The sequence below is a fragment of the Spermophilus citellus genome (assembly GCF_964194105.1).
Source record: "Spermophilus citellus genome assembly, chromosome: 13".
Taxonomy (NCBI): Eukaryota; Metazoa; Chordata; class Mammalia; order Rodentia; family Sciuridae; genus Spermophilus; species Spermophilus citellus.
This window is the reverse complement of record NC_138193.1, coordinates 24864347-24889756: the sequence shown is the minus strand read 5'-3', so window position 1 is coordinate 24889756 and position 25410 is coordinate 24864347. Positions and strand designations below refer to the sequence as shown.

General features: G+C 40.8%; 1 protein-coding gene and 1 pseudogene across 5 annotated transcripts in view; both read left to right on the top strand.

Annotated features, from left to right (window-relative positions):
- The window catches only part of LOC308633068 (uncharacterized protein), a 43475-nt gene extending 18905 nt beyond the window's left edge, over nucleotides 1-24570 (top strand). For 3 of the 4 annotated variants that reach the window (XM_081265526.1, XM_081265527.1, XM_081265525.1), the window contains 2 exons: nucleotides 14247-14373; nucleotides 20262-24570. In XM_081265526.1, the coding sequence (XP_081121652.1) occupies nucleotides 14247-14373; nucleotides 20262-22537 (2403 nt within the window). In that variant the 3' untranslated portion in view covers nucleotides 22538-24570. Of the gene's footprint in view, nucleotides 1-10018; nucleotides 10138-14246; nucleotides 14374-20261 lie in introns of those variants that run through there. The other variant, XM_081265528.1, reaches the window with a different exon arrangement.
- Nucleotides 14743-16784, top strand: LOC308632390 (ribosome maturation protein SBDS-like; annotated as a pseudogene). Its single transcript has 2 exons — nucleotides 14743-14771; nucleotides 16182-16784. The product of its transcript is annotated as a ribosome maturation protein SBDS-like (transcript).
- Nucleotides 24571-25410: the final 840 nt, after the last annotated feature.

Sequence of the window (25410 nt, the reverse complement as noted above, 5' to 3'; positions counted from 1 at the left end):
CTCCCTTAGTCTTTTGAGGACCTGGGATTGCACTATACCCAGCTTAACTTTTCTTTTCTTTTTTTAAATATACCTTTATTTTATTTATTTATTTTTATGTGGTGCTGAGGATGGAACCCAGGGCCTCGCATGTGCGAGGCCAACACTCTACTGCTGAGCCATAACCCCAGCCCCTTAACTTTTCTTTTGATTGAAATTTTTCCCAGTAAAATTCTTTCACACAATAATGCTCATCATGAGAAGGGTACAAGCCCTGTGCCCTGGACGTAGTATAATCTCAATAAATATTAACTGAGTTCAAGGAGAGAAAAATGACTATCAAAGATGAGTTTGTGCAAAGGATAGGAATGAGGTAATTCAGGTGCTGTGGTTGGATAACTGTTCACCAAAGTCCATGCATTAAAGGCTTGGTTCCAAGGGTGCTGGTGTTGGGAGGTGGCCAAGCTTTATGAGGTGAGGCCAAATGGGAGGTCATTGAATCCTAAGGGGAGAGCATGGAACAAACGGGGATTATGGACTCCTGGGTTTTCTTTGCTCTTTTACTTCCTGGACCTGAGGTGATCGGTTTTGCTTTGCCATGTGCTTCTGCCATGGTGTGTTCCCTTCCCACCAAAGCTACAAGGATCATCAGTTATCAATTGGAAACTCCAGAACTGTGATTCAAGAAAGTCTTTTCTCTCTATCAGTTGGTTACCACGGGTATTTTTTATAGTGATGGAGAACTAAAAGCAAAAGCTCAAATCCTGAGCAAATGACTTACATGTATTTGCAACTAGTTCACCAAAAAAAAAAAAGTTCATTTGAAGCAGCAATTTTTAGGTTTAGCTGCATATGGTAATTTCATTAAAGTCTTTAAGAAGTTGGTGCTGCATGCCTGTATTCCCAGTGGCTTAGGAGGCTGAATCAGGAGGACTGCAAATATAAAGCCAGCCTCAGCAATTTAGCAAGGCTCTAAGTAACTCAGCAAGACCCTCCAAATAAAACAAAAAGTGTTGGGGATGTGAGTCAGTGATTAAGCACCCCTGGGTTAAATCTTCAGTACCAGAAAGAAACAAAGAAAATCTTTAATAGACACTGATGTCCCAATCCTAATCTAGGGATTTAGATTTCATTTATTTATTTTAAGTTGTGTTTGGGAATTTTAAGAGCACACTAGGTGACTGTACTTTTCATCCAGGGCCAAGAACCACTGATTTAGGGATATAAAGGCATTAACTGTGTGGATTTGCCCTTTGCAGAAGCTCATCTTGGGAAGGTCTATGGAAATTAAAATTAAAGGTTTATGGTCCATTAAAATCAAGGTATAACTCCAAGACATGCTCAGGTGTTTGATTAAATAGTAGCTGGAGGAAATGTCTTCTCAGCAGGTCTATCTCAGGCCGCTTCCTTTGCCTTAAGAGGTTGTTTCAGGCACAGTATTGTCAATTAGTTCAAGTTTAAAAGTATAAAGTCTACCAGATGCCAAAAAGAAATTTAAAAAAATGCAAATATGTGAAGTGTAGTGAACACATTTTAAAAATTGATCCCATGATAAGAAATTTTAAAACATCATTAACCTTTCCTTTCCTAAACAAAGCTGTAAGCTATTTATCCATATTATTTCAGGTTTTGCAAAACAATTAAGAAGTACTACAGTGATATGAACCTAAAGAAGTCCTGCATTTGTTGCAGAAATTTTCCTGTATTTCCTTGACATTCTGGAGAATCTTCATCACTAGTATGGTCTGCAAAGAATTTTGAATTTTTTAGTTAGGCCATAGTTATTCTGAATTTTGGCCCAGTCTCTCTTTTTAGTTACTGTGAAATTTGTAAAGTTTTTATAATCTGGAAAGTCATAGGCTTCATATAAAAAAAGGCAAAAGGAGCTCCAGTTCTTCATGCTTCCCAGTATCTATGCCTTGGGTATTGTTCTAGTTGCAGGTGTGCCCATTGAGAGGTGAGCTCTCCTTCTGAGCTTGATTCTAGGATGGCTCACGTACTTTGTCAGTACAATGCAGTGGGTATGGCAGTGTGCCAGTTTTATTCCTAAGTGTAAAGTGTCTGGAATATTTTTGCCTTTCCTTTCCAAACCCCACCTACTCCATTAGCCTTATGAAGGATAAGATGCCATGAGGAGGAGAATGAAAGTGCCTCAGGGGACAGCCAACTGTCCCCCAGAAGCAGATCCCCAAGTCAAAGAGCAGAACACAGGGCTGAGGGAGCCCAGCTGAGTCTAGAAGAGCAGCCCCTGTAAACCCAGCCTAAGCTGGTCTTCATCGTGATGTGACAGTTTCAATCATAAACTGTTAAGCTTGGGGTGGCTTCTTGTGCCTGACGCTATTCAGCAGCACCCATCACAGACAGAGTGCCAAGAATGATGATTGCTGACTTCAGGTGCACTGAGGGGCAGCAGGCAGGCAGCAGGTACTGAGCTGGTGTTTGCTGTCTCCTTAGATGATTTTACTCCATAGGAATCCATGTGACATGGAAACATGTCAACAGTGCTGAACTCACACAGTACTCCACACCCAAGGACGAAACAGAAACCATAACTGAAGATTAGGGTCAGGGCTAAAGTGCAAAATAAGAAGTGTGTCTCTAGTCTGTTCCCTTCACATCTGAACCCTGGTGTTCAAGGAGGAATCAGAGCTGAGGTCTACAGGGGATTCCTTCTGGGTCCACATCATCCTTTATTCACTGCCTGATGTTTACAAGGGGGATGTGACACTCCGGGGATTTTCTTCTCTCAGGGCACCATCTCTTCCCCCCTTGGCCAAAGAATTGATATTGAGAGGGAAATCATGTCTCCTCACCTCTGACGGAAATGGGGGTTTCAGGTCATTCACTTCCCTTGGGTCTGGTCAGAGACCTCAGATCTGCACTTGTAATGTGGCAGCAGTTTGTCACCTGGGATATGGCACCTGAATAGAGCTGGTTTTTGTTGAGAAGTCCTAGAAACTTAAAACAGAGCAAGATGTAAAGGTTTAGTGTCAAATATAGGTATAATTAATTGATAATTTTACCTTGACCACATTACAATGAAAATGTTTTGGATATGTTGGGTTAAAGAAATTATTACATACTATTTACTTCTATCTTTTCAATTAATATGTGACCACTAAAATTTCACAGTTATACATGTGGCTCGTATTTCTGTTTCATGGACAGTGCTGCTCTAGTAGGCTGCCTCCTTCTGCAGAGGTCAGACTGCCTCTTCAAATCATGAGAGGATGAGCAGGGTGTGGTGGCTCATGCCTGTAATCCCAGTTGCTTGGGTACAGCAGGAGGATCACAAGTTTGAGGTCAGCCTCAACAAGTTAGTGAGACCCTGTCTGAAAATAAATTTTAATAATAACTGGGAATACAGCTCAGTGACAAAGTGCCTCTGGCTTCAAACACACACACTCACACACATAACCAAAACATGAAGTTAATAAAAACCTGCAAATTAAAACTAATTCTCACTATATTATTTACATCTGCAAATATATATTATTGATACTTTTATGTTATTGATATTTTTATTGATAAAACCTTGATGAACTTCACATGCCCTGTGCAAGATCAGCTATTCTTCAAGGTAGTTAGCACTGTCTAAAAAGGATTGTAGCCAAGAACATGTCAATCTCCGTCTGCAGCCAGACTGAATTTCTTCACCTGCCACTCAGGGCTAGAGGAATCTGGGTCTGGAGCTCTTGTCTACACAGTGTTGATGGGATGAGAATTACAAATCAGATGCACAGACAGGTAACGGGGTGGATTCCTAATGTGTAAGATTCTGTCTCTGGCCCAACCCAAGCTTTGAGTCCATCTTCAGGTTCTCTGATATGTGGGTGGCTTTTTCACTCTGACCTTCAGGTGCTGGAGGATTTGTACAGATGTTGCCTGGACACAGCAGAAGCCAGAAAATGGTGTACAGGGGGTTAGAGTTGGTTGGAAGCAGATAGAATTGGCTCTGGGGACCTGGGCTTTTCTAAGGCCAGGTATTAAGTGTGAATTCTATTTCAAAGCTGGGACATCTTAATATTGTGTTCTTTGTGACCTCATGTTGAGGCTGGACTGACAGTCAGGTCCCTGGTGGTTTTGTCCTGTGCCTGATGTGAGATTATTTTTTTTTTTTTAACATGCACAACCACACCTAATTCATATGGAGATTTTTTTTAGTGGCCTCCTTCTGCACAAACCAGCAGGGCCAAGAAGCAGGTGCCTGCATGCAAGGGGGACTCCCGGGGGCCACTGTACCTGCTGATCTCTGTGTGCAAGGAAGGACTCCATTTAGAGCCATGTGCTTTTAGGCAAAACTCAGAGGTTTAGGTTGTACAAGGTAGGGGAGCTTGTGCTGAAGGCCTTGCCTCCTCTTCTCAGCTCCCCTGGCCTTGGGTGAAAGGTCCATGGGGGTCTGACCAGGGCTCTGAGGCCAGTCAGGTGGCTCCTGTTTATCTCTACATGGACATGAGCCCTGCTGCTGTTGGTGCAGCTGTAGTACAGCTTGGGTGGCCTATCACAAGGCAGCCAGCTCCTTGCCAGGGTAATTTTTCCTATTCAGGAGGGGGTGAGCCACTTTTGAAAATAAAGTCTGAAATTATTAGTGAAGAATTAAAAGACAAAGTCAGAAAAATAATTTTAAGGACAGAGTGCCTGATAGGTCCAGCCTACACAGGAACTGGAGATGAACTATTAGAAAATGGCTGTGGTGATTTATTTAAGGGGGTATATCAAAGGCAGGGATATGGTTTCAGAGGTGGAGTCTTACTTCATGATGTCTTGTGGTCAACAGGTTGATTGGCATTTTGGCAGGCTACACCCACCTCAGAGAGGCTGTGTGGCTACATAGGTCACCCCATTTCTGGTGCTGTGTGGGACCTGGCAGAACTAATAGGACTCACATGTATCTGGGCAATCTTACCAGTGAGATTTCCACTGGAAGTTCCCAAATACCAGATTTTCCTATTTAATGGGCTTCCTTGCTGATTTGGTCACATAAAGTTCACGGATGGCGCTCATGGGTAGCCCAGGACCGTAACCCTTTGTAGTCAGAATTTAGCTACTGGTTTTGTCCAGAGCCTGTGAAGCTGCACCTTTCTCTCTTCTCTGGCCACCTGCTGTTATCCACAGCTGTGTTTTGCCTGACCGCAGTTGTTTATCCTGTTCTTCCTGTACATTTAGGGTTAGGGATACTGGCATAGGAAAAACTGCTCTGCACTGTGCTGAGTGTCCCCAGAGTACATGGGCTGTCCTCTCAATCTTAAACAGGAGATCATCCTTGTCCCCAAGTCACTTTCTGCCACAGTCTGGCTGGGCACAATTCAGGAGCCACTTGTCAAAAGAAACGAACTTTATTTTTAGAACCACACAGGCCAAACAAAACAGCTCCTCAGGAAAAACCCTCAGAGCCCAACTACCACCACCGGCTTCCCACAAGCCTCTCTCACACACACACAAGCCTCCCCCACTCCCACAGTCCTGCTCTTGGCTGGGTCACGCGGGTGGAGCCAAAGAAGTCCCCCAATGAGCAGCTCTGTGGTCTGAAAGGGCAGGGAAACAGCCCAATGAGCATCACCACAGAGGAGCCAATCAGCTAGATGTTGCTGGGGTCGCTGTGAGCCAATCATCAGCCGGCAGCTGGAAGTTTGCTGGCAGCTGGAAGTTTGCTGGGGCCCCTTCGGCTGTGGCTCTCAACAACTTTCTAGTGGTTCTAAGACCCACTTCCATGTCCTTTTGGTTCTTTCCCTAGCCTGGGCAAAGGAGGTGGACATCATGACCTCTTCACTTTTCTAAACCTCAGCGCATTTTCTGGGATTGTTATTTTGACAGAGGGCTGATTTTCCTGATCCACAGTGGCATGATCTGCGGTTGTCTGCAACTGGGCTAAGAAACAGTACTGGGCAAAGTTTTGTTTTCCAGTTTCTTGTTGTCCTTGCCCACCAGAGACAGTGTCTTTTTACACCATCTGCTTAGTCTCAGGCCAGTCAGACGCCTCATGCGACTGCATGATTACCTGCACATGTAGAATTTCTTCCATTTACCTACCTCTGACAGACCAGTTCCTATAGGAAGATTATGAAATAATTCGGAAATTCATTCAGTGACCTGATTGTTACAGTAAAACATTTTTTTTTTTTTTTTTTTTAGACAGATGTATACCTTTCTTGTGGCCTTCTCAGCCCAGATTATTCCCAAGAGTCTCTAGTTGGGATCAATGAAGCATTGCCTATGTCTTAGAGGGCCAGCAACATTCACTCAGAAACACAGAGACAACCAGAGTGGATGCCCCCAGTCAGGACCAACAGAAGGGAACCTTTAAAATAGGTCAGGTAGGGGGAAGTCTCTCAAGTCACCTGCTCCCATTTAACCAAATGTTGGACAGCATTGATACCATAGATGTCCACAGAAAGAATAACCAGGTGTTCCCCTGTAAGGGATTGGAGTGTGGAATCTAGGGTCTTCGTGTGCACACTGGAGGATCATCACTGCATTCAGTTTCCTTTTCCCAGAGTAGGCCCATGGTGGAGCCCCACACCATTCAGGGAGAGCAAGAGGCCCCTGAAGCCAAGGGGCCTTGGCAGCTGCTGGGAAGGCCCCTCAGACTCTCCCTTTACTTACTGGAACAGCTCCTCCAGGACAACCTGAGGCAATTCACCTGTCTCCTAATTCTCCAGGCTCAGCTGTCAGTGAGCTCATCAGCCAGCTTCCAACTCCTCAGTGTGGAAGTGGGGTTGCTCAGAGCACCATACCTGCCCAGGAAGGCTGGAGGAGGGCACTCTCGGTTTTCCTCCTGGAGACTAAGTTTGATAGTGAAACCTTAGTCCTTTCCCCATTTCTGATCCAATAATGATTATAAGGTTTTGAGAAAAAGGAAAATATAGTGTTATTGCTTTGCTACCAAAAGAGAGACACAGGGGACTCCTTTCCCAGAGACTGTGATTCCAATTGCCAGGTAAATAGAGGACTTTTAATGCAGTGGATCATAGACTACCCTCTAGCTGTGCCCTGCCAGGAGTCACAATTCCCTTGTAGCCTCGAGAAAGTTATTTCTTAGAACTTATTGTGCCAGCCTTGAAGTCTGGATTTCTCGGTTCCTGTGGTGCATGAGCTGAAGGACATACACCTGGCTTAAGTCCTGACTTAAGACAAAAGTTTAATCTAAATTTTCCCATAATTTGGGAGGCAGAGAGGGAGAAGAGAAAGGAGAAAATAAGTGAGTTTTAAAATAAGCCACCATCATAGAGCAGCAACAATTATGTTTAAAGCATAGAGTGAACTCTCTTACATTCCCAGAGAGAAGCAAATCAAACACCTGGCAGGAGGGAGAGGTGGGGTTGATGAAGAATAGAAAACTCAGTTCCAGCTGGGTATTCTGGTGGATGCCAGCCAGCCAGGGACTCACTGAGGCAAAGTGGTTACAAGTGGAGGGTCAGCCCAGGGAACTTAGTGAAATCATGAAAGATCAAAATTATAGGAGGATTGTGGATGTGGCTCAGTTGTGTAGTGTCCCTGGGTTAAGTCTTTAATACCACATAAAAAATTCAAATGTCATGGGGCTGGAGTTGTGGCTCAGTGATAGAGCACTCACCTAGCATGTGTGGGGCACTGGGTTTCCTCCTCAGCACCACATAAAGATAAATAAATAAAGGTATTGTGTCCATCTACAACTAAAAAAAATAAAAATAAAAAAAATTCAAATGTCAGATCAAAGAATCCTTTAACATGAAGCCAGCATGTACTTAAGAGGGTTCATGGAAAAGAGTGTGTTGTCTGAGGCTGAGGTGAGTCAGACTCCCTGGGGCTGTAGGAGGAGGGACTCTTAAGCCAATTTCAGTTAACAAATATTTCTCACCACTAAAAGTGAACTGGTCAGTTAATTATGAATGTTGGGGTTGTTAGGACCATTAAACTCATAATGAGAAGGATAATGTTTATTTTCCAATTGGATGCCAGGGATTGAACCCAGGGGCTCTTAACCACTGAGACACTTCTCCTGTGCTTTTTAATATTTTACTTAGAGAGAGGGTCTCATATACTTGCTTAGGGCCTCTCTAAGTTGCTGAGCCTGGATTTGAATTCATAATCCTCCTTCCTCAGCCTCTGAAGCCACCAACTCTTGGCTCAGGAAGGGAGACTCTCTAGTAAGCTGCTGTAGAAGAAGGATGGGAGAATATTTTTACTCGTCTCTTAGGATTACCTACCTGCCACATCTTCTTCTGGCTCTTTCTATGCTCTGTGCATCTTTTCTATTGCTTAACTTCCTGAGTTATGAGAAACTGGTACACATAGTCAAGTGTTTTCCTTTATTCTGAGTAATTATTTCAAATTATTGAACATGTTAGATGTAGGTTCCCTCATTTTATAGGATGTTGACAAGAGGTGTAGATGATATCCTGAAGCTTGTAACTGAATTCCCAGTTAGATGAAATTCTTCAGGTTTGAGCCCCAAACTTATGATATTTCCACTAAAGAGTGTGAAATTGAATTATGGGATAATGCATTGTTAGAACATTGGTTGATGTTCTGCAAATTCATACTTTTGTTAAAAGTGGATGCACAAAAAAGACATCATTGGTCAGGATGGTAAGCTGACTCTAGCTATGTGGTCAGTGGTGAGAACTGTGACCCTGGAAGAGGGAGCATTTGCACACTGTGAAATAGGGACATACAGTGCACTTACTCCTGTGACTCCGTGTCCAGAAAGAAGACACAAGGGTGGGGGGTTGGGCTTTGCCAGCTTTTGAAGGCTGGAGTGAAGCTGTGTCAAAATGCAGAGGTCCCCTGTGAGCAGCAAACTGGCTGAGAATGCTGCAGCCAAGATTCTGTCATTCTGACACCACTCAGCCAGGGTTTGGATGCCCCTTCTGGCACTCTGTGCCTCTGTGGGCCTGATACTCTTCCCAATCATGGACTCTGGGTGGGATCTGCTCAATCAGGTCTGCAGTCAGAAAGGAGGTGCTGTTCTTAGACAGGTGTATCTGTCCTGCCTCCAGAGCTCTTGTGAGGCCCAAGTGGCTTTGCTGGGGCCTATATCACCCTTTGAACTGAAAGCCATGCAAGAATTCTAGGAAGGTGCTGGGATTCCTAGAATGCCAGAAAATGTAGAATCTTCTCAACTTGGTACTGCCGGAGGGACTGTGTCCTGCCTAAAATTAGCTCCCGATGCAGGTGATTTAAGCACTGCTGTGGCATTGTGGACCTTTGACTCCTCTGGACCATGGAATGAAAGACTAGCCAGCAGCTGGAACCTCTGGGCATTGTGTCCCCACAAGAGCCACCATTGGGCATCTCTAGGTCTCCCCAGTTTGTGCAGAGTACACAAGCGTCGTCCTGGGAGAAGCCTCCTTGGTGGATGTGGTTCCTGTGTGGGAGGCACTGTCTTAACTGCAGACATCAGCTCTTCCTTTCTTCCCAGAGTTGTTCATTTTTTCTGATTCTTCCACAAGATGAGAGGCAGGACCTCAAAACTTAGACCTGGTTCTCTCTGTAGCTGCTCACAGGGCAGTTTCTTTCACAGGTTCCAAAATATCAATTTTTCCTTTGCAGTTTACAGAGTTATTAACAGTTTTTACCCATGCAGTATTTGAAGATGATCCAGTATTCTAATTGCCATATACTCCTAGCTAATGGATGATACCTTTGAAAATGTTTGTTTTCAGGAGGTTAATTTTTAACATGAGAAGACAGCAGAGAATAATCACCAGACTCTGCTTGACAGAATTTTTGTGCTGTAATGCATTCTATTGTCATATATAAAAAATTAATTTTTTAAAAAGTTTTGTGCCTTCCTCTTTTCTTAGGCACAGTCATCTTTCCCCCATATCTTTGACAAGTATTCTGGCTTATAACAGGGTTGTCTCCAAAATCTCACCTGTTGAAACATGGTCCCCAAATGCAGCAAGGTGGAAAGATGAGCTTTTATGCTATGACTATTACGGAGGCTCTGACTTCTTCTGTGGACCAGTCCACTAACAACTGATTGGACTACTGGGAAGAGAACTAGTTAGAGGACATAGATCACTGGGGTAGCTCTGAACAGAATCATCTTCTCCCAGCACCTTCCTCCTTCTCTGCTGCCTGGCTGCCATGAGCCGAACAGCTTTTCACCATGTTCTTCTTCCCTGATGTTTTTGTCTTGGAGTGAGACTACCATGGCCTGAGTGCTCTGAAACTGTGAGCTGAAATAAATATTTCCACTCCTAAGTTGTTATTTTAGCTATTTAGGTCACCAAAATGAAAAGCTCACTATAATGGAAATGTTAATAGGTGGCATGTCCTTATCCACTGTCCTATTTTTTCACTAGTGCTGGATTTCAGAATTGCCTGGGGATGGCACTTGGTACCCAGGGGGTATTAGATTGTCTACAGATCTCTTAGATTGTCTATAAAGCATCACCTCCTGGCCATCTCTTCCTAGATGACAGACTGAGGATTGTGGTGCAGCCTTGAGGGAAAAACTGGTTGTCCTAGAATAAATTTTATCTATACCCGTAACTCCTTGGAACATGAGTATTTTCCCCATAACCTCCACTTTATGGAGATTTTTGGTGGCCTACAGATTGGATCATGGTGTTGAAGGGGAAATACAGAATTCATTCTCCTCTCTGTGTTTTCTCTGAATTATGAGTGTAAGGAAAACAGCCCAAAGTTAAAGCAAAACCCTCACTCTTCAGGTGTACAGGAATCCATAATGTACCTTGTGAGTAAAAATAGGGATGGGAGAAGGTCCAAGCTGACATAAAAACTTGGGTCTGACCTGTCTTTTTACAGTCAGCTCTGCTCTTCCCGGGCTTGTCACTTTGAAAAGATGTCTTTACTTACTTCAGCTTCAACTTTTCCCTATCTGTAAAATGTGTTTATTTGTAGAGCTTCAAACATAAGCAAACATATGAAAAGTTACAGGATAGAGTTGGATTTTAGAAAAGGAAGTCAGCATTATGTTACTTTGTTTAAACGTTTTATTAATCTTCTTTTCTGGAGTATCCTTTATACGTTTCTCATGTGCTCTGTGTTTTGGGAAGTGCTTTCAAATAGCATTAGTTTTGGAAATTTTACCAGAAATAATAAATAGGGAAAATCTCTCTTTCATTATGACTAAGAAAAAATAACTGCAGTTTTTCAAAATTGAGTGTTAGGTGCATAGATGAATTTCAGATTCACCAAGTCATTAGTTCCTTGTCCATGGAGGCCTGTGACAGTCAAAATGTCATAGATCTTGGGGCCGGGGCTGTAGCTCAGTGGCAGAGTGTTTGCCCAGCTTATGTGAGGCACTGGTTTGATCCTCAGCCCACATAAAAATAAATTAATAAGCAAAGATATTGTGTCCCTCTACAACTTAAAAATATTTTTTAAAAACCATAGATCTTATTATCTGGATGTTGGAGTTTAATACAAAGACATGTGAGATGAGGTTTGGCAAATCCTAGAATTATACACAGGATTTATGTTTTAGTAAATGATTTGTTATCATGGAGATAGCAACCAAATATCACATTTATTTTTTGAAAAAAGATGGATGGTCTTGGTTTTCCTATTGTGGCATGAATGTAAGTGCTTTACATATTTGTTGCCTCCTGTGGACATAACACTGAGTTTGGATGGGCATGGTGGGTGGTTTATGCCTGGGAAGGCAGCTACTCAGGAGGCTAATTGCACATTTGAGATCAGCCTTGGCAGATAAGAGAGACCGTGTCTCAAAATAAAAAGTAAAAAAAATGTTATGATTGTTGGTAGTGGTAAATCTGTAATTAGTCCCTGGATTCAATCCTAACTACAAGACAAAATCCCACTGAGTATTAATACTTTTACCCATTAAGTTGTGAATATTCAACTTTAACTCCTTAAAATATATAAGCTCATATATGCCTCCTATGTTGGGGGCTTTGTTCTTACACTTTCTTCTGATACACGCTATGTATGCATGACCTGCAGGCTTCAAAAGGTTTTGTTTTTGACAGATAAACAATGGAAAATCTTGGTCTCCTAGATTTGTTGATGGTTTTGGGTCATTAGATTTGTTAAAAAGTGAGCCATGCTTTGTTTTCTTCCCATCTGAATGCTCTATCATCTACAAATGCACGAGTGTTAATAAAACGTGCATTCATTGCCCTTAATATCTTAGTAAGTCCTAAAAAAACCCAGAATGATTACAAGAAACTGTAACTCTAGAATTCTAAGAAAAATCTACTGAAGTACACTATTATGACATTTTGTTTGATTTGCCCACTGATGTCACAGCAGTGATGTGTCCTTTTATGTTTATTGACACTTCATATAAATATGTTCCATTACAGCTGTTTTAACCTTATTTGCTGGAATTAATACTGTCTGCCTAATTTTCCCTCTAAAGTTAATTTTTTCTCTTTGTCTTTAGGTATCTTGGTAGAATATTTCTAAATAATCTACATAAACCATCATATTTGAAACAGAAACTCTTCTTTCTTAATATTTTTTTCACCTTACTTTGGGGAAAGCAGCCTCAGCCTTGTCACCAGAGACACTGGCTCTATTGTGGAGCTCCTGGAGAGACCACCACCCTGGAGGCTTTCATCTCATCCCCCTGCAGCTCACAGCTGTATACCTCATAACGTCCTTGGATTCTCAGTGAAAGGAACAAGAATCACATCTTTCCAAGAGTCTGAAAATTATAAAGTGTACCTCAAAATAAAATTTCAATGACAGGGAAAATGTCACATACACAGGATTCAGTAACTATGGCTCTTATTTTATCACCTACCCTTAAGTGTGTAAATCTCAACAATGTCTTCTAAGATAATATGCATCCAAGTTGAAGTCCACATTTTACAAAGTGGAATGACTTGTCTTTATTTCCATGAAAGTCTTCCTGGGTGAGCAGAGTTCCCCTCCAGAATCCCCAGCTAATCAGAGTTCCTAACTATGTAATTCTCTTGCCTTGCAGAGTATCTTTTGGGAGCTTATTTTCTTAGTGAATGAATTTCAGATCCTTACTTTGAAGAAAAAGTTGACATTCCTATGTGCATACATGGATCATAAATATCATTGATCAACCTGATCTTGTTTCTTCCTAATATGTTTCTATTAGTCTTCTCATTTACAATAAATTCTGTGTTCTTAAAATTTTTCTAGCGTTCACATGTTATCTTGACTTTAATTTTTCCTCTCTTTTTGTGTTAGAAGTCAAATAAAAGTGGGTAAAAATTAGGCTATATTATTTTTGGGTGTTTGACAAAATGTCATAAATATTGAACACCATTACTGCTATCATATTCTTTTGGTTTTCTCCATTAAGACATGAAAAACTGGGCTGGGGATGTGGCTCAAGCGGTAGCACGCTCGCCTGGCATGCGTGTGGCCCGGGTTCGATCCTCAGCACCACATACAAACAAAGATGTTTTGTCTGCCAATAACTAAAATATAAATATTTAAAAAATTCTCTCTCTCTCTCTCTCTCTCTCTCTCTCTCCCCTCTCTCTTAAAAAAACAAAACAAAACATGAAAAACTCTTAGAAGTATGTATTTGAAACGGTCAAGAAAGATTGTTGTTGATCATTGCTATTTTAATAAAAATATATAAATCACTTAGAATACTTGAACTTAAATTCATCAGTGATGTTTTCCCTGGAGTTGTCTACCTCATTGCTATTCAAGAATTCTCTTGGTGTGCTGGGATTGTGGCTCAGTGGTAGAGTGCTCACCTCACATTCATGAGGCACTGGGTTTGATCCTCAGCACCACATAAAAATAAAATAAAGATATTGTGTCCCCACAACTAAAAAATATATACTAAAAAAAAATAGAAGAATTATCTTGGCCCACTGGCCCTAGTATCAGTAGATTGGGATTATTGCTATATAGTCAGAAAACCAGTTCCATCCCAGAACTACTGAACCTGAGTCTGAATCTCTGATTCATGGTTGTGCATTAAAAATTTAAGAATCACTCTTTTTTTAAATTTATTTTTTAGTTCTCGGCGGACACAACATCTTTGTTGGTATGTGGTGCTGAGGATCGAACCCGGGCCGCACGCATGCCAGGCGAGTGCGCTACCGCTTGAGCCACATCCCCAGCCCGAGAATCACTCTTTTTACAAGTGGAGTATATACACTTTTTTTGACTTATGATACTCTTTCCTCAGAGTTAGAGAATATCACTGTGTTACCAGGTATTTTCTTGAATAATTAAAGTCACTTACCAACTTGAGAACCAGTTCTACTAACTCTGATTTTATTTTCAGTCAACTTACAAGCTGTGTGAATGATCGAATGGTCAATGTGCTGTTAATTTATCTATTCTTATTTCAGGAACTGTTGACATTCAGGGATGTGGCCATTGATTTCTCTGAAGAGGAATGGGAATGCCTGGAATCTGCTCAGAGGAATTTATACAGAGATGTGATGCTAGAGACCTACAGAAACCTGGTCTTCCTGGGTGAGCAGAGCTTCCCTTCAGAATTCCTAATTATATAGTTTTCTTCCTTTGCAGAATATCTTTTGGGAGCTTCTGCTCTTAATGAATAAGTTTCAGATTCTGTCATTCAAGAAAAAGGCTCAGGCTGTTTTTGTTACAGAGAAGAAAATATTAATGCCATTGTTTTTAGTCCTTATTCTTGCCTTTTCTTGAGGTGATATATACCCTTCATGTTTACAGTAATTCAGTGATATGGAATGATGTGAGCTACACATCAAAGTCCAATTTCTCCCCTTTATGGTACCAAAATAGAATATCTGTTTTCACAGGGAGATTCCCAACAAATAGACATTACATTTTCCAGTGAACACATCTCATTGTATCTAAGCCATGTTTGGGCACCTTCCTATGGAGCAGAGGTGGGTAAAAATTCATGAAGCAGAGGACACAGTTGAGAGGTCCAAAGGTCATGGAGGTAGCCAAACTTCCAAATGTTGGGGGAGAAGTCATGCCACATAAATGGTTTTCCAGAAGCTTAGGTTTGTTTCTCTTGCTATCCTACAAGGACAGGTACTGCCCTATGTTTAGCATGCTTTCGACTTCTTCAGTCTCTTCCTCCTGTGGGGATGCCCCAATATATTGAAATAAGCAGCCCAAACACTCCCCTTTGCTTGTGAGGGTCATCGTGATCTGACAGCATTTTCTTTATTTGGGTATCAGAAATCTGGATACCTCTAGGTGAGGCATTGTAATTTATTAGTTTCATAAAGCAGTTTCTCTAATATCACATATATATTTATTCATTGAAATTTTCTTATCAGATTTTATTATGAATACTTACAATGAATTTTTTGTGGAATTTTTCTGATATAAAATGAATGTCAGTGATTCACAGTGGCTGCTCATTTTGGGTATATGGTCAAGGTGAATTTTGTAGTTATATAAAGGTTTGTAAAATAATACAACCATGGTTATTCAGAATTTTATTGGCTAAATTTTCCTTTTCTTTTTTATTTTCTGTGTTTCATTTTCCAGGGTAAGTTTCACAGTGTAGTATAGCTTTTTTCTCACATCAGTTAATGATGTTTTTATTTTTTTAACCTAAATTTTATGATTCAATGGCAATTTATAATATTTCACAAATTAGGGCAATGTAAGATGAAGTTAAGATAAGCCTGATCCTTGCTTCCATTGCCAATAAATTATATTTGCCTCTATATTTTTAGTTTTTGCTTTTATTGCCAATAAAGTCATATTTGAGATAAAATGTACCTCATAAATTTTTCTTTTAAAGCATGTTTGGCATATGAAAATTATTGCCACTCCAGTTTCTGGTCATTCTTACATATTTTTGTCTTCACCTTGCATCCTTAGATTTTTAATCTCCTGTAGACTGCATATATTGTTTTTTATTTTTATAAGTTTCCTTTGCTTCTTTTCTGTTTCTTCCTTTTCTTCTGACTTTAACTTGTGGTTCACTCATTTTTATGGTAACATTCTTTTGATTCCTCTTTCAATTTCCTTCATTCTATGAACATTTTAAAATTTATTTTGGCATTTTATAAAATCATTTTAAGCTTACATTACATTTTAAACTGGCAACAAGGTCGTTACTGTTGTGTGCTTGGGGTAGTTGGAGGTGGGGCCCTTGGCTGTGAGGCACAGAATCCTGGTTCCCAGGCCGCCACACCCACCATCTCCACGCCATCTGCCTGACCAGCCCAGCGGTGGTTTGCATGAAGTGCTTGGGCAAGTGCTTAGAGATTGCCTGCTATAAGAACAAGCTTGCATGTGTGTTCACATGGTACTTTCTCACCTGCCCTCCTCAGGGAAACAGACCTAGATGATCTCCTGCAAACCTACCCTGTGTTTGTAATTGTTTGTGAAGGTCAGGTTGCAAAGGAGGAGGATCTCATCAGTCCACTTGGAACAGATGCCCAACCTGAAATCTGTAAGCAGATTTTGACTAAAGGAGAGGTTTAGATATTAGATAAAGAAGGCACCATACAGCTGCAACAGATGTTCAGGGATATTTCAACCATTGTGGTGGACAGGTGTGTCAACCCAGAAACAAAAGACCATACACCGTTGTCCTTGTTGGGAGAGCCATGAAGGACATCCACTATTCAGTCAAACCCAACAAGAGTACAACACATCCGGCTTTGGAAGGGATAAGGCAGCTGAAGGAGAAAACGAAGATGGAAGGTGGTCACATGAGGCCTGGGTTCTTTCCTCCAGTGAATGAAGGGAAGAAGCTGAAGGAGAGTGCAGGCCCTTGGTCAAGGTTATAGAAAGTGAAAACTACAGCCAGCAGCTAGAAATTGTGTGTAGGGCTGACCAAGGCTGCTTCCGAGAAATTGCTAATAAAAAAGGAAACAAAAGGCAAAGGTGCTTTGGAAGTACTCAGTTTGAGAGAGGAGAAATTTGAATGACACTCATCAGTCTCTTTGGTTATTAAAAAACAAACAAACACAAAACCACTAAAGCAAATGTTTTTCTTTCTGATGACACTGTTTAATTTCAGTGATTTGCCAAAAAATAAAAAAATAAATAAAAAGGCATAATTTGACATTTTCTGACTTATACACATAGAAAGACTTCCTACATGAGTATAATGTGGGAATGATTTTGTTTTAATTTTAAATTGGTGTTCTAAACAAAAGCAAAAACTCAAAAGAATGAAGTCCAAAGGGTCATTTTGCTGCTGTCTTATACCTTTATAACTTTCCAAAATGAAAGCTACTTGAGACAACTCTTCTGGCTAAAAAGTTAAGTTTTGTACATTGTATAGGTAAGATTATTTGGGGAATGTCATTATGACAAAAAGGAGTGTTTACTGGAGAAGAAAACCTGTCTTGTTTCTCTATGATTCAGTGTGTGGGGAACTATATTGTCAGTCAAGTTGGGATGATTTATTTCTAATTCTTAAAGTTACAATATATATCAGTATAGTTAAAATTATATGTAATCAATAAAACTACTATTTATATTAAAAAACAAAAAAGCAAACTGACAATAAATTTTCTTCAATTTGATAACAAAAGTCAGTATATATTTATTTATCTTTTGAATATTATGTTATTAACGGCAGTTTTATTTATACTGCATACCCATTAAAAGGTTTATGATAACTTTTATGTTTTTCTCTTTCAAATTCTGTTGAAAAAAGTGAGTGCTTTATGCCCAGTCATTCCAGTAAAATTGAATTCTATATTGCTATATGGGTTTTCCTTGCTAGGAGAACTTTAAAATTTCATAAAACTTCTATTGCTGTGCACATATATTTCATTTTTCAATATGAGGGGTGCACTTTACTATATTTTGAAGGACAGGTCAGTAGCTATGAAGTTTGGGTAAATTTATATATTTTTAAAGTCTTTGTTTTCTTATTTTTTGAAGGTTAGTATTTTGGGTTGCAGTGTTCTTAGTTGGTAATTCTGGTTTTGATGTTTTGGACACTATTACCCAGTTCCTTTTTGAGTTGAAAGGCTTCAACTAAGAAATTGACTTATAATCATATTCAAGTGCCTTTCTCAGTGGCACATCTTTTTCTTTTGGTGCTCTCAAGATTCTCTCTTTGTGAATATTGAAACATTGAGTAAAATGTGCTTTGAGTCTTTTTTTGTGTGTGTGTATGTGTGTGTGTGTGTGTGTGTGTGTGTGCTTTTCCTACTTGGGAGATAACAAGCTTCTTGAATTCTGTTATCCTATTTATTGCTCATTTCACCACATCTCTGACTTTTTATTACCACTGGAGACTTTCCTTTCCCCTGCCCTTTTTCTTAGGCCTTTTCGCTTTTTGTTTTTCATATCTCCCTTAGTTGCTGGGGCTGGCCTGAAACTCGGGATCCTCCTGGCTCAGACTCCCAAGTGGCTAGGATTATAGCTATGCACAACCACCCCTGACTGAACACTATTACTTAATACTTTCTGCAAGTACATAACTTTTACTTATTTCTGCTAATGATTTTGGTCCGTGTTTTATTCAACATTCTGTGTTCTGGTATAATTCACTAAATTTACTTCAAATGGTTATTTAGCTTCTTTGGGTAATTCACAACGCTTACTTTCCTGATGTTCAATGCCTAGTGTTTTATTTGATTCTTGGATTAAGTCAAGTGCCCCCTTTTCTTTGTGTACTTATTATATTTTATTCGTCCATTTAAAAAAGAGTCTCTAGTAGATTAATTTTCATTTTGTAAAACAATAGGAAATTAGTAAAGAATTGAGAAATAGGGAAGCACGGTTCTGCATTCTGGTAACTTCAGGTAATTGGGACAATGTTCAAGAGAATTTTATGTTTGAGGTGTGTCACACCATGTCTCAAACCATTTTAAAAGGGCTTATTTTATAAGTCAGTGGTACAACAACTTTGGGCTTAATCTTAAGCATCACACATAAAAAATTAAAAGTAGAATGACCCTGTGATCCAGAAATGCACATTTTAAAGAAGTATCCCAGGGATATTAAATAAGCACATGGAAGAGATATCTCCACTACCATTTCATTGGAAGCATTGTTTACAGTAGTCAAGACAAGGACTCAAAGTTTTTGCCTATCAGTGATCGAGTGAGTAAACGATATGATATTTCTAATCAACAAATTAACATTAGAAAAGATATCCTGACACTTAAAGTGAGATGAATATGTAGAACTGGGCATTATGTGAAATAGACACAGTAATTTGCAGCCTCATTTGACTCAATGTGAAACTTAAAAGTGCAGAGAGTAAAATGTTTACCTGCTGTTGTGCTTTGGGGAGTGTTGTTCAGTCTGCAAAATATTATTGTAATGGACATAAAGTTAAGAGATCCATTGTTCTCATGGTAAGTGTAATGTATTATATCTTTGTTTTTGCAGGGGGGTACCCAGTATTGAAACTAGAAGCACTGAAAAACTGAAAAACATCCCCAGTTCTTTTTTTATTTTTTATTTTGAGACAGGGTCTTGCTAAGTTACTTATGGTCTCCCACTAAGTTGCTGAGATGGTTTTGAATTTGGAATCCTCCTGCCTCAGCCTTCCAATGTGTGGGGATTCCAGGCTTGTCTCACTGCACTGGCTAATGTATTATATTCTTGGTGAATGCTAATAGAAATGAATGCAATGTTTTCTTAGCACTGATAATATAATGTGATAATTATATAAAATAATGCATTTATTAATTAGCTAGACTTAGTCATTCCTTCACTTATTTAAATTTTAAAATACCATGATATACTTAGTAAATACATAAAATTGATTTTGTCAATTAAATGATTCAGTAAATAATAATTTGTAAATAATTTGTATTGACTGCCATGTGTTTACTTGTTCTGGTAATACTGATATAGGCTGTGTGGGTGGGTGCATGCATGGATGTGTATATTTTTTCCATTAAAAAGATTTATCCATATTTCTCCATATGGACTCTATGCTCTTTAACCCTATTGAATATCTGTGTTATTGTCATCCAAATTCCATCTCTTATATCTGGGTCTTTGTCGTGGTAGACAGAAAATGATTTTCAGACAGTCTCCAAAAAAGCCAGAAATGTTCATGTTTCACATTTCCCTTTTTTTATTGAGAAATGAAGGGAGTTGGTGGATTTTCCCCAATTGTACAATAATGTATTCTGGAGTAGGAAGGCCTGTAGTGGATAAAAGTAACATGCATTCCTTTTCTATGGTATATATATGGTCCTTAATTATATGCTCATCTTGAATACTGTAAATTCTCAGATGTTTTTTTAATTCTCACAAAGTAATTTTGTCTGTTATTCTTTCACTCACATATATTTGGAGTAAGGATGGCTTTCAGTGTACTCCTCTGCCACCCTGCTGATGTCCCAACTGCTATGACTTCATGTTATATTTACAAAGTTTATTCCCAATCCAATATGTAAAATAATTGTCATTTTTATTCATTTCAGCCATGACCTCTCATCATACCCAGAAAATTTCACCAGAGCCTGGCATAGAACATTTATTTAAAAAAGTGATACAGAGAAGATGTGGAAATTGTGACCTTGACTTTTTACAACAAAAGAAAGTATGGGACATTGCAGGTGAGAATGAAGGTCAGAAATCATACTATAAAGAACAAGACCAATTAGTAGTGACTGTCCATAATGAAAATTCTACTGTCAACAGAACTCAAGAACATTTAATAGCTCAAGAAAGTATTCAATTTATAACTAAAGGCCAAGTTTCTAAAAGTGATCACTTAGAAAATTTCATTGGAAACCATCCATTACTCTGCAATGAACAAACGTACATCTATAAGGATTGTGGAGAGGCCCCTGTTTACTCATTATTGCTTAATCTAAATTCAGATATAAATTTCAGGAAAGTGTGCAACACACATAATGAAACAAGCAACACCTTTAGTCAGGTCTCTACTGTAAGCAATTACCAGTGTGCTTCTGTTAAAGAAAACAATTGTGAATGTAGCAAAACACAGAAGAACTCTGGCTCTGGTTGCAATATGAGAGAACATCAGCTTGGTCATTGTGCACAGAACCCTTACAGAGATGATGAATGTGGGAATGTCTTTCCTCAGTGCTCAAAGCTGATGACCTATCCAAGTACTCAGGGCCAAGAGGCGCCTTGCAAATGTGAGGCATGTGAGAGAGCTTCTAACCTAGTGGCTAGCCTTCCTCAATACAGTGGAGCTCCTCCTGGAAGGGAGCCTCCCAAATTTAAGGAGTGTGTCCAAGCAAGGAGTTGCTCACCCCTTTCTAAACACCACAGGTACCATAGCAGTGATCAACACTACAAATTTAAAGAATGTGGCACAACTTTTAGTCAAGAACTATCCCCTGGTAAGCACCATAGAATTCATACTGGAGAGAAACCCTACAAATGTGAAGAATGTGGCAAATCCTTTAAAAATTGTTCAAACTTTTCTAAACACCTCAGATGCCATAGCAATGAGGAAACCTACAAATGTAAAGAATGTGGAAAAGTTTTTAAGAAGTTTTCAACTCTTAGTCAACACAAAAGGATTCATACAGGAGAGAAGCCCCACAAGTGTGAAGAATGTGGCAAAGTTCTTACTCGAAGAGCATACCTTACACAACACCAGAGAATTCACACAGGAGAGAAGCCCTACAAGTGTGAAACATGTGGCAAAGCTTTTAATCAAAGATCACACCTTACTCAACACCAGAGACTTCATACTGGAAAGCATCCCTACAAATGTGAAGAATGTGGGAAAGGTTTTAATCAAACCTCAGACCTTACTGAACACCAGAGAATTCATACAGGAGAGAAGCCCTACAAATGTGAAGAATGTGGGAAATGTTTTACTCGAAGAGGTTACCTTCCTCAGCACCAGAGATTTCATAGTAAAGAGAAGCCCTACAAATGTGAAAAATGTGGCAAAGGTTTTAGTCAAAGAGCTTGCCTTACTCAACACCAGAGAATTCATACAGGAGAGAAGCCCTACAAATGTGAAGAATGTGGGAAAGGTTTTAATCAAAGCTCAAACCTTACAAAACACCAGAGAATTCATACAGGAGAGAAACCTTACAAATGTGAAGAATGTGGCAAAGGTTTTACTCGAAGAGCATGCCTTACTCAACACCAGAGAATTCATACCGGAAAGCATCCCTACAAATGTGAAGAATGTGGGAAAGGTTTTAATCTAACCTCAGACCTTACCCAACACCAGAGAATTCATACAGGGGAGAAGCCCTACAAATGTGAAGAATGTGGCAAATGTTTTACTCGAAGAGGTTACCTTCCTCAGCACCAGAGATTTCATACTAAAGAAAAGCCCTACAAATGTGAACAATGTGGGAAAGGCTTTAATCAAACCTCAGACCTTACTAAACACCAGAGAATTCATACAGGAGAGAAGCCCTACAAATGTGAAGAATGTGGGAAGTGTTTTACTCAAACACAAAATCTTACTGAACACCAGAGAATTCATACAGGGGAGAAGCCCTACAAATGTGAACAGTGTTGGAAAGGTTTTACTCGAAGAACCCATCTTACTCGACACCAGAGAATTCATAATGGAGAGAAGCCCTACAAATATAAGGAATCTAACAAAGCTTTTAAGGATCCTTTGTCCTTTACTAAACACCAGAGTGCTCGTGCAGGAGAGAATGGAAGTCCCAACCATAGCACCCCAGAGCACCTGCTGGCTTTCCTGCACATGCTACAAGTGCCCAGAGCTCTGGATTGCCACGCATTTCAGTAGCAACTAACCCCACACCAGCCACCTTCCCATGTGGGCAGTTTTGCAGGGCTGCTGACCCACAGGGAGGGAAGTTTGTTTTTTTTCCTTTCTTTCTTTCTTGGTGAGGACATTTGATTTTCTTTCTTTCTGTCCATCTAAATTTATTTCTGTCAGCATTGCTGCCTTCCTTTTTTCCATGTTTCCCTCCCTCCCATCACGTTCCCTCTTCTACTGTCTTGTCTTTATATTTTTTCTTCTCTTAAATGTAAGTCCTCTGTAGATGAATGTAAAAATCATTCATCTCCCTAGCCGTCCTCCTGCAAGATTCCATATGCCCCTGATGAGTGCATTCCTGTCACCTTCCTGCTCATTTATTATCTGCACTTAGTTTGTACACCAGGTTGAAAGTTTATCTCTATCTCCTGCTTCCCTCTTGAAGTAGGAAAAAAGGCTGACTTCAAGAGGCAGCTAAATATAATATTTCCTGTTTGTACTTGTGTGTGTGTGTGTGTGTGTGTGTGTGTGTGTGTGTGTGTGTGTGGCAGACCCAATATCATAATCTCTGAATTAAATAGGGTAAAAGGTAGAATTGCCCATGGCACAAAGATTCTGTTTTATTTTCTAGCAGCTTCTTTGCTGCCTGAGGGACTTTCTGCAGCTATACCTTCCTTGTGTCCAGGGAAAGCTGAGCAACAGTGTAACCTGATACAACTCCCAGCTAAGCCTAGGAACCTTTCCTCAACACATGAGCCGAAACACATAAACTACAGTCACCAGAAAGAGAACAGCATTGCCTTATTTTCATGATTCCCAGTTTTACTAATAATGCTGATTAGTTGCCAAAGAAAATCATTCCTTAGGCCTTAAGCCCTGCAGAATAATTTCCTTTGGGACAAGGTACTGCCACTCCCTGTCAGACCTCCAATAGGATACAGAGCCATCCCAAACCCGACATTGAACTTGGATAATTGGAATGTGGACTGTGTTTCCCTCTGAGTCAATAAAACACATGAAGAGGGCTGGGGATGGAGCTCAGGGACAGAGTGCCTGTGGGTTTAAGGCCTAGCATTATAAACAAGACCAGTCACCTTCCTTCATACTGGAAGGAAGAAAAGGAGAAGAGTGGAAAATACATTCTAGGACTTGACATACATCCCCAGACATAAAATAGTGTGAGACCTAAGTTGGCACTGAATTAAACATCATTAAAAGCGACATTGACTCTGTGTGTCTTGATGGCTCACCTGTAGAAATAAAACAAATTCCCAACCAGGTCTAACTCCCAGGCCTTTACAAAGGGCGCAGAGGAGATTTCTGTCCCCACTGAATTTGCAATGAGGCTTTTAGAAGAAGGAGCCCAGGAGGGAAGAGAAACACCCCCTGGCAGCATGGGTTTTGCACCCTTGGAACTGGGGTGGACAGCAGTGTTTGCTCTCCAGAGGAGATGGAATGACTGGCCTTTGTCACTCCCACCCTCCCTGAGACAATGATTGCAGAACACTCACAGCTGGTGAAGAAACCCAGGGTGCCCTGGAGAATGGCGGTGTACTATGGAGAATTAGATAAAGTGTTGCCTTCTCTGCCTGTAGCACTTCTCACTGTGCAGGAATTGGACAGGCGTAGCCCAGACACCTCCCCAGCAATGTGGGGACATACTTTGGAAAAGGAGGACTTTGCACACTAGTTTCTTATCCCATGTGCTCCAGGAAAATGTAAGGCTGGTGCAGTATGCACCTGAAGAGGCAGCAGGAACTTCTGATGAATGTGAGCTGACAGAGCCATCATCCCTCAGGGAAGGAGCAGCCCCAGTGGGTGACAGTTCTTGGTACACTGACTGGTTCAGCAGAGGCCGTGGGACCAGTGGACTCCCATTGCTACACAGCCCTCCATGGACACCTTAGGATGTGTTGGAGGCATAGGGCAGAGCAGCCTGTGGGCTGTTCCATGCTTTATGTGCTAGAAATAGTGGGGTCCTGGGTGCCCCAGGAGACCAAAAAAAAAAAAAACAAAAAAAACTAATCAAGTCTGTCACCAGGGCAAGAATTTTATTTTCATGCACAGCTTTATTTTTACATGTCCATTGCTTTTGAGGTTTTTTTTTTTTTTTTTTTTTTTTTTTTTTTTTTTGTGAGGGGGCAGGAAAATGATGATTTAAAAGGTTAGAGGGTCATCAAGTGGCCTCACTGTGGTGCCCTGAGGCCGCATAGTCGCAGCATAGATCACTTCAACAGTCATTTTAATCAGGAGGGGGCATGGCCAAATTCAGGGTGGCCGAGCAGAAGAAATCCTCGGGGAAGCTGTAATTTATATGAGCAGAGAGATGAGGCACTGTGCTTACCAGGCTGGATTAGGGTGATATTTAATATTGAAAAGTGACAGCATTGGGAAGGGCAGGGGCAATGGAGATGGCTGGCTGAATTCTGAATGAGGACCCCGCCTGTGCACTGGGGGCCTGACCCACCCGCTGGGCTCGGCAGGGGTCCACGGCGAGCTGCACCAGCCAGGGACCTGCTGTTCAATCAGGAGTTTGTCCCTCACGTCTCGGCGCCATCATGAAGCCACAGGGAACTGGACACGGACTTGGACTTGAACAGTAAGAGAAGAAGCCGACCAAGAGATCAGCGAACAGAGTTCTTGTCCTTTCCCAGCTACCCGGGCCACCGCGAGAGACCGGCCACTTGCATGGCAGGCCTAGGAGCTGCGGGGCGACCTCGTGGGGAGCCAGGGCAGGAGGCTTCCAGATGCAGAAAAGCCTGCTCTGGACCCGGGGCTTCGTGCAGAGACCCCAGGAAGACAGGAGAGCGGGGAAGCAGGGCAAGTGCCCTCCCAGACGCCCACCTGCCCTGTGGGAGCAGTGTACCTGCACGGTCACGGAGACAGAGGGAGGATTTCAC